Below are 14,870 nucleotides of genomic sequence, written 5' to 3'. Positions count from 1 at the left end.
TGGTTAAGTACCACCTTGAAAAAAAATAAACAATGTTTTGTTGCTTAAGCTTATGTATTCAGTCATTATTCAATGGTATACTAAAACCCATATGAAAAAAAATGCTTCTCACTGTTCCCAGGTCAAATATTTATATGCTATTAAAAATGCGATTAATTTCGATTAATTAATTACAAAGCCTCTAATTAATTAGATTATTTTTTTTATATATATATGTGTGTGTGTGTGTGTGTGTGTGTGTGTGCGTGTATATATATATATATATATATATATATATATATATATATGCCATTAGCAGTGGTCACGTTACTTTATTAAGCCATAACGTATGGAGATAAACTCAATCAGATTGCAGTATAATAGCTACTGAAAGGCAGTGCGTTCATGTCCACAACATCTTCTGACCACTCAGCTCAACCAAACACCACCGCAAGCAGCGCAAGTTCCCCTGCAAAGAGAGGGTCCCGAGCTAGCCAGAGAGATGCATAGTCGGCCCACCCTAACTAAATGCCTGCTTTTTTTTACCTCGCCTGTTTCGTTAACTTGGGGAAAAAAAACAATTTTATGTCAAGACGTAATGGTTTATTTTGTGATTATTTCTTCTTGCCATAGGAGCAAAGGTTTCAGCTTACCAGCGGAAACACAGCAGCACATACATAACATTAGCATCTCTGACAGCAGTGGATTGTGTCAGCCACAAAGAATACAATAACCACTTTTGTATTTGTTATTGAGTATTCAGTCCATTTCAGGGAATGTGTATAGTATAGTGGGTTAAAGTCTTGTACGACTGTTTTGGAAAATCATACACTGAAATGAGCAAAATAAACAAATAACAACAAATAAATTAATAATTGTTAAAAACATTGGCAAATTTTCCATTTGGATAATTGCAATCGAACCACATGTAAAAAAAACAGCCTGTGAAAAGACAATAAGTGGAAGAAGAGTCTGACACAGGTGTGATTGGGAAAGACTGTGTTCCTACCCCAAGCAATTTGCTGGCATTATAGATGTTGTCCGCATACATATTGTAATGGTGCAGATGTGGACAGAACTGGTCAAAGCCTCGGCCAAAGTAGCCATTCTCCAAATGGACCAACAGAGATCTGCACACACACACAAAAAAAAGGTTAGATACAATCAAATACAAAAGCACCATACTAAGGCTTCAAAGGTGGCAAATCTCCAAGGTTGACTAAACTTAATAATCTTACATAATCAGTTGCGTTTTAACAGGCTGTAGGAGATGAGAGTTTAGGTCTTTTTTTTTTTCTCTATGTGATGTGTGATGACCTTGACAGATTCCATTTGATGTTGATCCGCAAGAACCTAGCATCTAAAAGAGACAGGGCAGTGTGTCTTTGCCTCCTTTTTCTAAAATCAATAATCACCTCCTTCGTTGTGTTGACATTGAGTATTCTCTGTGCTCCACTCTGCAAGATAGCTGATTTTCTCTTGGTATGAACTCTCATCATTGTTTGAAATCCGGCTGATGATGTTGTCTTCCACAAACTTCACAATAGAGTTCTCTTGATATCTGGGATTGCAGTCATGGGTGTACAGCAAAAAACAGGAGGTGGCTGAGCACACAGCCCTGGAGGGCTCCAGTGTTTGTGAGGAAGTCCAATATCCAATTGCAGACTGCAGTTCTCAATTACAGAGAGCTATTTTTTCAGTTTCATAGGGGAGATTGTGTTGAAACCTGAGCTGAAATCAACAAATAGCATTCTGATTACGGGTGGGCGCTATACCGGTTATGTCACAGGAGGAACGTTTGGTCACAACATGGATTTTGCAACACCGTCATTACTGTCTTAAGCATTATAGCATGTTAACAGTAGTGTGCGTGAATGCTTCGCAAGTGTTATGTCCAAGTCAAGTGACAACCCGAAAACAACACAGTATCAGGAAAGTCTGGGTATCTACAGGAAGATGCACTGTGATGTGAGCTGACACTTCAGTGGAAACGCTTCACCTTGATGACGACAGATTCTACACAGTTTACATAAAAGTTATGGCTTTGATACTGTGTGCATTTTGTATATATAATTTATATTTCATTCGCTTTGAATAAAGTTATTTTATTTTAAAGAGCGTTTTGGCCATTTTTGTATCTAGTGATAAGGGCCCTGTCACATTAAAGAAAAATGTTCTTTACAAAGGTGTTATGTAATTTCACTGTTTAAGGTGGTTAAAAAAACTTGAATTTTGGATGGACAGAAGACGCGGTTCATTTAACATCCTGGCTATGAAGATGTAAAATAGTTTTGCTCGTAATCCTTAAGTACAAGAGGTAAAATAGGGACAAGGAACACAAGATATTTCAGTTTTACAGACAAACTTTATTACTTGGATGACAGATCACAATACAAGTTATACAATAATTGCTACAGCATTTTAAAAAGGTATCAAGCATGTAATCTGCAGCTTTGACAAAAATTGTAAAGCATAAATATGGTAATTATGACAATCTGACAAGTAGAAACTTCAAGTGAAAAGATCCACGTTACTCTGAAACATGGACACCATCCTCAGCTGCAGATACTTTTTTCAACTACATCTACTACTTCAACTATGTCCAATCAGTTGACCAAAATGCCATTGTGATCTCAGATCACAATGACATTGAAAGCTGTTTTGCATGGCAAATTATTTCTTATACATCTCACAAGAATTGCAAACAGAAAAAAACGTCTGCAAAAGTTCACCAACCATATACTCAAGATTGATGAATGATATGCTACAGACCCAATTCCAGAGCTATATCAACACAGATTTTAACTGAAGTCTAAATTTAATTTACTGTCCACAAAAATGGCAGAAGGCTTGCTTTTGCACTCCTGTGGTCTGTCTTATAAAAATCATCAATCAATCAAGACATCACAGACTAGAGATGGGTCAAACAGTTTTGTTTCAGATCCCCAAGATGCAAACAAGAGACCTCTAACACCTCTCTCTAAAAATATGAACTTGCTGATAGAAGTGGTATGGACAATCTTCTTCATGGTTTAGATTTCCCCACTATTGACCCAGGTTTGGCCAGTAAACTGGACCAACCTTTGCAAGTAGGTAAGATTGTAGAGGCTATTAAATCTATGCAAAGTGGTAAGGCAGTGGGGGCAGACAGAGTTTTATAAGACATTTTGTGACAAGCTTGCACAATAATAGATGTGTTCTAAGTCACTAGAGAATGGATCTGAATACACTTTCAAGCAGCCATTTCTTGTTTAAAAAGGACAAGAGCCTTACAGAATGTGGATCACATAATCCGATTCGATTGCTTAACACAGAAAGTAAAATTATTGCTAAGGTGATAGCGAGATGACTTGAAGACATTCTTTCTCAGATTATTAGACTAGCTTCATCAGGGGTCAGCACTCACTTTCCAATATCAGCATCAACTCTGGGGCATATTAGCAGTAACCACTTATTTACTCCCTCCATTTTGGACACAACGTGAACCCTTTGGGGAGGACTGGGTATCAGTCATTTCAAAGATCCCTATGATGGTGATATTTTTCTAGCTTTGACTCTTAATGTCTTAAATGTAATTTACAATGTGCAAATTTGTTCTGTTTGGGTCCGTCACTCCCTACGTACAAAGTTTGAGTCCCTTCGCAGGCCCCCTCAAAATCACTATGAGATAGCCTTTTGGGCCATCTACTCAGAGGAGGCTCATAACTGAAATTTGTTCAAACAACATGTCTTTGAACAGGGAGACAGTCTCCAAGTCCAAATGAGAGAGGGAACTGGGAATAGTACTAATACTGGGACAATAACATACTTAACTTCAATACAGGACATGGCAAACAAATACATCACAGACTTTGACATATTCATTTCAAAGTCTCCTTCAGTGAGCATTTAGCCTCCAGTCAAATCTAATTGGACTTTGAGTTATTGTACATTACTGCCAGAAAATGCAATGCTGCCCTGCATCAGTGAAAAGGTGGAGCTCAAATAAGACAAGATCACATCTGAAGCATTATTTTCAGCAGAGGCACACAGGTTTAGAGAAGTGTGGAGGTTGAGCAAAGTTCAGAGGATTTCTTCCCTGTTAATGGGAGGTTAAGCAAGCAAAGCTCTGTAGTGTCCATGGAAGGCCTCTCCCTGTGGGTGACATATTTACTGGGACGAAGACAGTGGGTCTACCTTCAGGACACCCAGGGACGCTTTGTAGTGAGAACATGCCCACTGAACTCAGGAACAAAACAACTGGATCAAGGCTGAGGAAAAGCAGTCGTTCAGCCTGTCAGGCACATTATAGTAACATGGACGCAATTGGTTGGGGGTGTTGACACTTGTGAAGGAGCTTGTTATCCAAACTTAGTACCACAAACACACACACACACACACACACACACACACACACACACACACACACACACACACACACACACACACACACACACACACACACACACACACACACACACACACACACACACACACACAAATTCCTACTCTCTAATGATGTTCCCAGAGACTTCTGTTCGTACATGCTGTAAGAAGGAGCACTTTGCTGTTGAAGTTGATTTAAATAGATTTTAATGAAGTTGTGCGCCAAGGTAGCCTCTGTTCATAATCAGGAGATGCAGGAGCAGCCAAGAGAGTTCTAACGAGGGCAAAGGGCGGGAAAAACTACGTTTCCGTTTTTTCTCCAACTCACTGCCAGAGGCTATTATGATAAATATGAAATTATGGATTACATTTTTTATACTTTTTTTCACAGCAATTAAATTGTCTGGCCATCAGTAGCAGGATGGAGATAACATTAGCATTCCGTGTGTGTCATGTTAATCCACATTAATTCCAAGCAGTTGTGACATCTGAGGCGGATACAACCTCGACCAAACAATTCAGACTGAGGCGCCTTCATTTGGGAAAGGCTTGAACAGAGGAATACTAATAGTTACAACAGAGTGTGAACAACCGCTTAATATAAATGACTATTTATTTAATAAATAACCATAACCACAAATCACCTATAGGAAAACAAAGCAACAAAGCAGCACTTTGTTTCTCTCAATGAACTGTGCAATACAAATCATGCTGTGTAAAAACATGGTGTCACTCCATGTCTGATCTACTTCTCATTACGATCCCCCTCCTCCCCCTTTCAAATCAATTGCTGATTGCAGGCTCCTGCAGACAGATACATCGAATGAATATACCTCCACTCTGCACACACTGATACACTTGTATTACTATCAGAAAACTCGTAGGCTATGCAGAGCTGACAAGCATATCTCTCACAGAAGGTTTCTGCCACTGAAGAGGTTTCTTGCTGCTTTGTGAGAATCAACAACTCATCTTAAGACTCAGTGCGCAGGTGCAAAAAATGTTTTATGAAAATGTTTCTCTAATGAAACTATGTATATTCACAGCAAGTCTGGGATTCTGATCCACACAATATTCACTATCCAGCTGGAATTAAAAGGGGGCCATATGGTCAAATGCTTGTTCAGCCTTCCATATGTGCATATGTTTCCCTCTAACTTCAGCGTTTCACATATAAAGGCTCTACTCAGGTGGCCCGCCCATTTATTTTAAGTCTCAGGAAGATCAATTCCATCCATTTTTTTTAAAGCAAGATGTGCAATTATCATTTCATAATGCATATATACCAGCAGAACTTGATGGTCAAAGTTGTCAAATTTAGGGTGTGTTGATTAATTCACTACTTCAACTCATGCACTGAGTGAGTGTTTCTCATGCTTTACATGGGACCATTGTGTTATGAGTGGAACCACATGCTGTCCGTGGAAATTAAGACGGGGCAGCGACACACAGCCTCTATATAACGCATTATCTGCCACGAAACTAGTTAATTTCATCAATATTTTGTTATGAAATGCTAGCGCTATTCCCCTCTGAGTCCGGGCTCGTCCGTTATCAACATCCGGGGTCAAACTAGCAGTAGCAGCTACAGGTAAACAAGCCGCGCTGTCGCGGGTGCGCGCGCAGCTCAGAGACGACATCTTCCAGGTCAGAGGTAGTAGATCAGCCTACAGACCCCGGATGTTGACAATAGACGAGCCCGGACTCAGAGGCTAATAGCGCTAGCATTTCATAACAAAATATATATGAAATTAACTAGTTTCGTGGCAGATAATGCGTTATATAGAGGCTGTGTGTCGCTGCCCCGTCTCTCCCATTATATGGATATATCGCCGCTACACTGGATCTAATTTCGTCCGAACGACGCCGAATGACACCAAAGTTATCTGGGTGAGTAAATGACCATATGTTTTGCCAGAAATAAGGTCCAGGTTGTAAAAAACGGTACTTATCCTTTAAGTTGAAACATGCTGTGTGATACAGTGGGGAGAGGACCTGCTGCTGAACATTAAAAAACGTAAGTCAGATGAAACCAGAAAAAAGGGGACATAAACATTCAGAACGGTTCAGCCTGTACTTTTTTGTAAGGTTGTAGATAAGTGTGTTTGACAGGCCCTGGTCACTGAAACCTGCCACCTGACAGAGGAACTTCTCATTGAGTAACTTGTGGTTAAAAATAAATAAATGCTGCACCTAGAGGTATAAGGCTAAGCTAGCTAGTGCAAGTGAATAGTCCTAAAGCTAATACAATTAGCATTGAGTGATGAGGTGAGTGCAATCAGCCAACTGTTGCTTAAGTAAAGCTGTGTGACAACTGAACTGGAAAAAATATAAAATGTGACATCTAGAGTGTTTAAATGACCAATGGTTTCCTGGTAGGTAAAATTATGGAACGATTTAAAAGGGGCTTGAAGTAATAATTTGTAGCAATTTACATGTATTAATCACTTTTTTAGTGGCCATAAGTGAGGGGGTTGGAACATTATGGAAAAAATTCAACCTTCCTGGTCCCTCAGTTGCCTATACAAGTCTGTGAACGAGTCGTTGAAGTTGGTTAATGCTGCTGGACTGTGGATTTCTTTGTTAAGAACTTGGGTCGGATTTTCCGCGACAGTCCAAAGGATGTGACTTTATGCGCGTTCTCGAATGCACATTAGTTCAGAAAAGGAGTCCGCAAAAATAAACTAACAACCAATTAAAACACAACACTGACGGTCCACAGAGCACCTTAAGCAATATAATCTATTTTGTCCAGTGTTTATCTTATTGGTATAGTGAATCTGGTTTTAAAAGAACAGAAAACATAAGATTGTATCAACTTTAAACTGTCAATTATGTAATATTGTTTTGTTCATGGTGAAAAGTATATACAATGTTAATTCAAAATAGAAATTAAGCTCAACTTTACCTACTTTTAAAAACTGTTGATTTACATTTTGTTGAAGTAAAATCAGAAAAGCATTTGAAAAGGCAAGTGAATAATTCTGCCAATGTCAGTGACTGCAGGTCAGGTTTTTCTTTAAGTTGATTTGAAGATGATGGATAGCAAACCTACACGAGACTTCTAGATCCCTGGACAGATGATCCTAGAGCCAAGAACTGCACACCTAAATGACCCCCTGCAGGGATGGTAGGGAATGAATTAGTTTTAGTTTATTACACACCTTACCATCACACATCGCACCATAGCACCTGCCAGCTCCACAAGTAAATTTTCAAACCATTGGAAATGCTGAACTCCTAACCATGTCTTGGTGTTTTGATTTGCTTCATTATTCTTTTAAAACTCACAGAACTTGTCCAAGTGGCAGGAATCCTATTGGTTTTGTGCGGGTTTATTATAATTATAATCATTTTTTTTTGTATGACAGGACTTAAATTGCCCTGAGTTGGAGAGCTAGAAACAAAAAACTTGGCACAATAAATGTAAATTATGTGCAAATCCTAAGAAATATGGGCCAAATCAGTCAGATGGTGGCGCGTCAATCAAGGTGCAAAAATTCTATGTTTTAAAGTGGTCTACCCTGGTGGACCAGGGTCCAGCTGTCCCAAAATTTGACACACAAGTCTTGCCCAATGTGTTGACAAACAAAAAGCCTTTTGGACAATGAAAGTCAATTAGATGGACTCTCCACATTTTTGACATCTCCTCCTGAACTGTAGATTCTATTGCTACCAAATTTTCAGGGGATCATTGGACCAAGCTTATCAAAAGCTGCATCTCATAATCAGCTGCATGGATTCATACAAAATTCAGGTTTGCACTAGGGCTGCACAATTAAAGGGGAACTCCGTTTTTTGACACCTGGACCTTATTTATAGGTGTAATTATGCTCATATACTCACACAGACAATTGTAGTGCAGCTCGGAGTCCTTCGGACGTTAGTTAGATCCAACCGATCATGACCGCAGTGCACGGGGGCCACGGCAATGGAGCTTCTACATACGAAATATCTGCCGCGAAACTCGCTCATTTCACCTACATTTTGTCATGAATGGCCAGTGTTATCATCATGTCAGCTCAGCTACCTTGTTGTCGTTAACCCTGTTTCTCCTTTATTTCTCCTGCGTGATAGCTTCAGTCTGTGGTCTGTATTCTACACAAGCCATTACTATAAAGTACAGATATCCAAATTCGCCAAGTTATTTACTTATAAAGCAAACAAATTCATGGAAAATAGACCCTTTATGCATGTATAGACTACTTACTCAGTCGAAAGTTGGCCGCTCGGTCCTGCTGGCTTTGGCTGGGTCTTCCAATTTACTTTCGGGACATGGAAAAAAGTCTCTACCACAGCCCGGTTTATCATTGCCGAGAAATCCTCCAGAGTAGTCAGACATATATTTATGGAGAGATCAATACGTGTATCCCCTGGTCTCAAGTCCTACTCTGAGCAGCAAATACATTCCTCTTCTGTTGCCATCAGTGAGCAGTGTCCACAAGAGCACCACTATTTAGCAGCTATTCGTGGACGTGCAGCGGTTTCTTGCTCTTGGGCCAGCTGTTCGGCTCTCTGCCTCCTCCTCGTCAGTGTATTCTGGCTCAAAACGGTAAGGACACCCATCATGCTCAAAGTCGTCGTCCGACACCTCTACATCAGATAAATATTCTGCCATGTTGCACAGAAATAGCCGACCAAAACAAAGTGAAACAGCTGAGTTTTTGCGGCGCATGTCTATGACGTCATCAAAAGTTTGTTTGGAAAAAATCCCCGACGACAACAAGGTAGCTGAGCTGACATGATGATAACACTGGCCATTCATGACAAAATGTAGGTGAAATGAGCGAGTTTCGCGGCAGATAATTCGTATGTAGAAGCTCCATTGCCGTGGCCCCCGTGCGCTGCGGTCATGATCGGTTGGATCTAACTAACGTCCGAAGGACTCCGAGCTGCACTACAATTGTCTGTGTGAGTATATGAGCATAATTACACCTATAAATAAGGTCCAGGTGTCAAAAAAACGGAGTTCCCCTTTAATTGCAAAATAATCGAAATCGCCAGAACTGCAATTATTTTATAAAAAGGTCAAATGTGTCACAAAACAGTGTTTTAATGAAATTTTGTAGTGCTGAACAGATGCTCTGGCCAAGAAAAGCATCAAGATGTAATAAAACGTGTCTGTTTGGTAGCGACCAGGAGAAATGCCACATCATCATGATGATTATACTAGTTTTTCAATGACAATGAAAATTGTGATGTAAAATGAATCATCAATTATAGTCATGAATGATATCAAAATCACAATCTCTGTTAAAATAATCACAATATCACTTTTTGACCATATCGTGCAGCCCTAGTTTTAGGTATGACTCAGCGCAGAGGTTGTGTGTGTAATGTTAGCGAATGTGCAGTGGAAAGAGAGAAAAGCCCCTTTCACACAGAGACTCTGCATTATCGCTGCAGCGAATGCTCACCATTTCTCCGCCTTTGTTTGTTCACACTGAACCAAGCAACGTGGAACCAAAAGAGGCGGGACGGTAAGCATCATGACGTTGATATCTGTGTTGGTTTTTTTTCAACGTGTTTCCTTAATCTAAACATGTATCCACTGACTGTTTATAATCATATGGATGCTGTTAATGTGTTGAGATTGAGATCCTGACTCATCATGCATCGTGGAAAGTGAAAAAGTTACGTTTTTTTCTCTAAATTACATAATTACATAACTGACATCAGTAAACAGCGGACCCTGTCTGACTCTCAGGGAGGGATTCCCTCGGTCAGGAGGGCTGACCGTTGTGGTGATTTTTGTTCAATACAAGTTTCCAGAGACAGTAACCACAACAACACAATAGTAGAAGGCAACAAAGACATGTGAGTTCCAAGTTTTTTGCTCTGAATCGTGTCAAATAATCACCACCATTCCATTGCTGGAGCCAACTGGCTCTGCTGCCGGGGACAGACCCTGTTTTTCAGGCAGAAATGTGATGAAGAGTCGTTGGGACAGACAGGATGACTGAGGCTTTCCCACATATAACTGTGATATTTTTTTCCTCAAAGACAAAAACACTACCATTTACCACATTATTGTTGTTTGGTGCAGTAACGTTGCTTTGTGGGTTGAAGTGTGGGACATTTCTCTTTTATTTGATGGGTGAAGGATCTGTTTAGCTTTCAGACTGTGAACACCATCAGATTGACACAGCCCTGATCCGCACATCCGGCTTTTTCCAGTCACACAGATGACGTCTCGCCTCTGCTGCTCTGATACTACCTCCGGAGGTGCATCAGTGAAACTGTCCCCCTCTCCACATCTGTAACTTTCACACAGAGGACAATGCAGAGAATCGGAGCATGATTCCCGCACTGAAAGCGCAGTGTGAATGGGGCTATAGAGAGTGCATGTGTGACAGTGAGTATATGGGTTTACAGTAATGTAACAAAGGTAAATGGACTTGCATTTCTATAGCGCTTTTCCAGTCAACTGAAAAGGCTTCCAGTCTAAAGCGCTCTACAACACTTGTCACACTTGCCAACTGCTCATCAGGAGCAATTTGGTGTTCAAAGATACATCAACATGCAGCTGGGGGAGCCAGGGATTCGAACCAGCCGCTCTACCTCCTGAGCCACAGCTGCCTTAATTCAAAGGTGAATGTAGCAGTGCATTGTGTGTACAGTTTTAGCTATTATCTGTGAATAAATCCTACAACCCCTCAAGACCCAAGCTAACTTCCCATCTCTTGCTTGTCACCTGCTGATTAAAGTGAAGGGGGTTAGCCCTGGAGTTAGTGTTTTAAAACTGATCAGGGCAGTGTCACTATGATGAGACCAATTTTCTGTATTGTTACCAAAGCATGTTTTTGTAGTTGTTAAAGTTCTCAAATGTTAAATGTTGCCTTTTGGCTAATTTGATTTAAATCTGGAACTGATCAAAGAATATTAAAACATGAATAAATCTGACCAGACACATACTTGGTGTTAGCATACAGAGCACTTGCTAAAGCAGCAGCATTAGTGAGTCTGTTTAATGCATTAAGACTTATAGCCAATATAATACTTGATGTTTCATTTAGGACAGATGGATGAGAATGTAACCTACATATCAGTATATGAGAGCTAATTAAATATCGATTATTCTTGGCACACTGTCACTCAGATATTCAATGTATTCCATATGTCAGACTAAAAGAAAATGAAATGAAAATGGGAAAATCTATAATCAATCATTTTGCAGTGGTAAATCAGCTTATCACTTTTTAAAGGGATGTCTTGTCATTATATATCAACCATTGATTCAGTAAGGGGTTTATAATGAAGATGTATGGAAACTGCAGAACCATTTACCCAATACATCAGACTGTGTAATTCATATTTCAATCTTCATTGGAGCACCCTCAACAAGAAAGCCTGTCAGTCTGCAGAGGATTAGAGCCTGAGGGAACCAGCACAACACATTACTTAGTCTGGAAATGGAATTCCAATCAAAAGGTATCCCAACTACTTACTTTAGTTTGTCAAGCTGTACAGTCTCAGACTGAACTGATTATGTTTGTTGTGTGGTTAGGTTGTAGACTGCAAATCGTAAGGGTTCGTCTACATTTTATTATTTCAAATATTATTTGAAAAATGTGTCTGAACTAAATAATAAATGAAGTTTAAGAAAACCGAATGACAACACAGGATGGTGTTAACTGGTGAGAAAAACTGTAATTTAGGGGCACTAAATCCTAATCTGGCACCAAAATCTGTGGCGCCGGCCCTGCTCTGACAGCGCTGTGAGAAGCCCAAAAGGAGAGATGCTCCATGGGATTTTATGACTGAACTATAAGCAGGACATACAATGTGTGGAAATCTTATGTTTTAACATCACAGATGACGAAGACAGGCATTAAAACATGAGTCTGAGGCTGCAGGGAACAAACACTGATGCAGGCTGATAAAGATGTTTAGTGTGGCGCTGTACTGCAAAAAGACGAGTAGTTGACTCAGACTGAACAGCAAAACCTGATTCGACTGATAAAACTGAGTCCTACAGCCCTATCACATCATTCTGATACACTTGCATGGATTAAAGCAAAAAAAAATCGTTTGACTGAAATGTTTTTTCGAGCTGTAGCCAAGTCATTTGTAATTTTTCGAAACATGTTACAGGGCATTTTACTTGACACGTGCTAAAAAAATAAGATAAGATTTACAGCCTCACCCCACACCATGTTCTCTAATGCAGACATCAAGTTTAAATATTTGACCAACAGTGTTTTACAGGAGGATGATCTGAACAGCTGTTCTATTCACACTTAAAATGTTTTTTGTCTTTTCAATGTAATTTTCAATCTATGAAATCAATCTGTGCCTGTTTTTTGCCAAGCTTCTCTCAAGTTTTACTCTTTCAAATAATCAACCATCTACAGGACTTTTCAGTACGCTATTTTTAAACTTCTTCTTCTCATCATCATTATCATTAATTATTATTATTAATAATAATATTGTTTAAAGTGAGCCTCTTATCGTTTAACAGAAAAATACATCATACAAGCAGCAACTTTTGCAACCTTGTCAGTCTGATGGCAAATTATCACTTTCTGTCATAACTAACATACTGTTAATAATCAAAGAAGCTCTGAGGCTTTGTTCTGTATGTTATAATACAAGATTTAAGCATTGAGATACAATCAGGCAACATTCATGATTTTGTGCAGTCAAACTAACCAAAAACTTCCTTTTGATCATCATTATAAAGTTTCAGGGCGTTCCTGTAACCATGGTAACTAACGGTGACAGAGGGGAGGGAGAGACGCTGAATGAAGCCATTTAAACAGATACACTGCAGTCCAGACTATAGTTGTTATTTCACACATGTAGCACACAACAGGAGACTCTCCGTGTCAGACGAGTTCTCACGTGCTGACTAAACTCAATTGACAAGGTAGCAGCGCGACGAGTCCTTGCTAGCTAAGCAGCTAAACTTTAGCGCCGCTCCTTGTTGAGATCCCGCCCTGTGTGGGTCACTACACTGTCATTGGTCAGGCGCGCACACGCTGTTAACGATACATTTGGCTGTAGAGTGCGACAATCTGTCAATAAACATCAGCCAACAGTTCTCCCCCGATCTACATTGATCTCACAAGTTGCCTCTGTGACGTTTGAATGACGGAAATCCGTCGTAGCGACGGAGAACTTTAATCCATGCACTTGTCTACAGACTTCTAATAAACTACATAGTGTTTACTATGGGTTCAACACGGATGGTAAAGCATCATCTGTTATCATCATGCAATGTGCCTAACAATACCTAACTGACTTTTTTTTCTCAAGAAGACAGAGCCCCATTTTCCAGTGCCGTTAGTATGCACTAATGTTGTTGTATTCATTTAAGAAACGTTTTTTTTTAAAAAAAGTTTTGAAGGACATTTGCAGCAAGATTAATGTGACGTCAAGACCTTAGCTTAGATCGACCTGGGATCTTCAACAGCAGCCCAGGTAAGCAGTGAGAATTCATGAATTTTTCTGGTAACAAAAATGCTCTTTACTTATGCCATCACTTGGAGTATTTATACTTGATATGCATTCATGTGTCCAGCAGGGAAAATATCACATCTACAATACAACACAATATCATTGACTCCTGCTAATGGAGAAGATAGGGCAGGGTTTCCCCCAGTGTATTATAAGCCTGGCGGGCCGCCAGGTCTTACTTGCCCTCCCGCCAGGCTAAGCATCGTTTATTTATTTTTTTAAATCAGTCTTGCGCTCCATCAACACGTGATCAGGTGTCTTTTTCATCACCTGACAACGTCACAACTTCGTCGCGCATAACGGGACATGTCAGGGACATCATGCTCATCAGACCGCTGCTTCACCAGCTGACAGAGAGGAACGCACCAGGTCGAGGTCGACCTCGTAGCTGTTAACGTGAGCCGAGCCGCGGCTCTAGAGGCTCAGCCAGCTGCTGCAGCGGCTAGTAGCGGTTAGCTGTTAGCACGTCGTCCCCTGCAGCGTCAGAGCTCCGGACTTCTGTGAGCCGAGGTGCTTTCACCAGATGTGAAAATGACCCAGCGTTTCATTTTTCGTGTTTACACACGTTTGTTTTCTCTGGTCCAAACAGTAGATTACAGAGTATCTTTGGTAGATCCGTGATTGTCACGTTTCCATGACGACTGACCGGAAAAAGACGCGTGGTCATGTTCACGTGAGGAAAAAAATAAAAATCTCTGGAGACACCAGGCAGTTGTTTTTTGGTTTTTAGTGCAGACAGTTGATATTATTTATCGAAATAGTATTTTTATTATTTATTTATTTATTTTTGTGGTTGGTTGAACAGCATTCCAAGAGTGCAGTCTGTAAGACCTGGTGTTACATAAATGTCTTATAATAACACATGATAATGATAATATTTTCAAATTTCCAGTCACCTTTTAACATTGATCTTAAAGCCTTATGGAATCGCTCGTCCTAAGTTCTACTACTCCATTAATGAATCTGTTACCTATAGGGCCCTGCCATCAGTCAATGGTCAGGGTCAGGCCCCTGACAAAAAAACACGCTTGGGCACCGGTGGGCCGCTGGTGGGCCACCCTACCACC

General features: G+C 40.2%; 1 protein-coding gene across 4 annotated transcripts in view; it reads right to left on the bottom strand.

Moving 5' to 3' along the window:
- Nucleotides 1-14,870, bottom strand: part of arhgef39 (Rho guanine nucleotide exchange factor (GEF) 39) — a 136,315-nt gene that overhangs the window by 96,468 nt on the left and 24,977 nt on the right. For all 4 annotated transcript variants that reach the window (XM_084346459.1, XM_084346461.1, XM_084346462.1 and 1 more), the window contains exon 4: nt 989-1,109. In XM_084346459.1, the coding sequence (XP_084202585.1) occupies nt 989-1,109 (121 nt within the window). The remainder of the gene's footprint in view (nt 1-988; nt 1,110-14,870) is intronic.

Source organism: Pagrus pagrus (genome assembly GCF_965226575.1).
Source record: "Pagrus pagrus genome assembly, chromosome: 23".
NCBI lineage: Eukaryota > Metazoa > Chordata > Actinopteri > Spariformes > Sparidae > Pagrus > Pagrus pagrus.
This window is presented reverse-complemented; position numbering and strand designations above follow the sequence as displayed.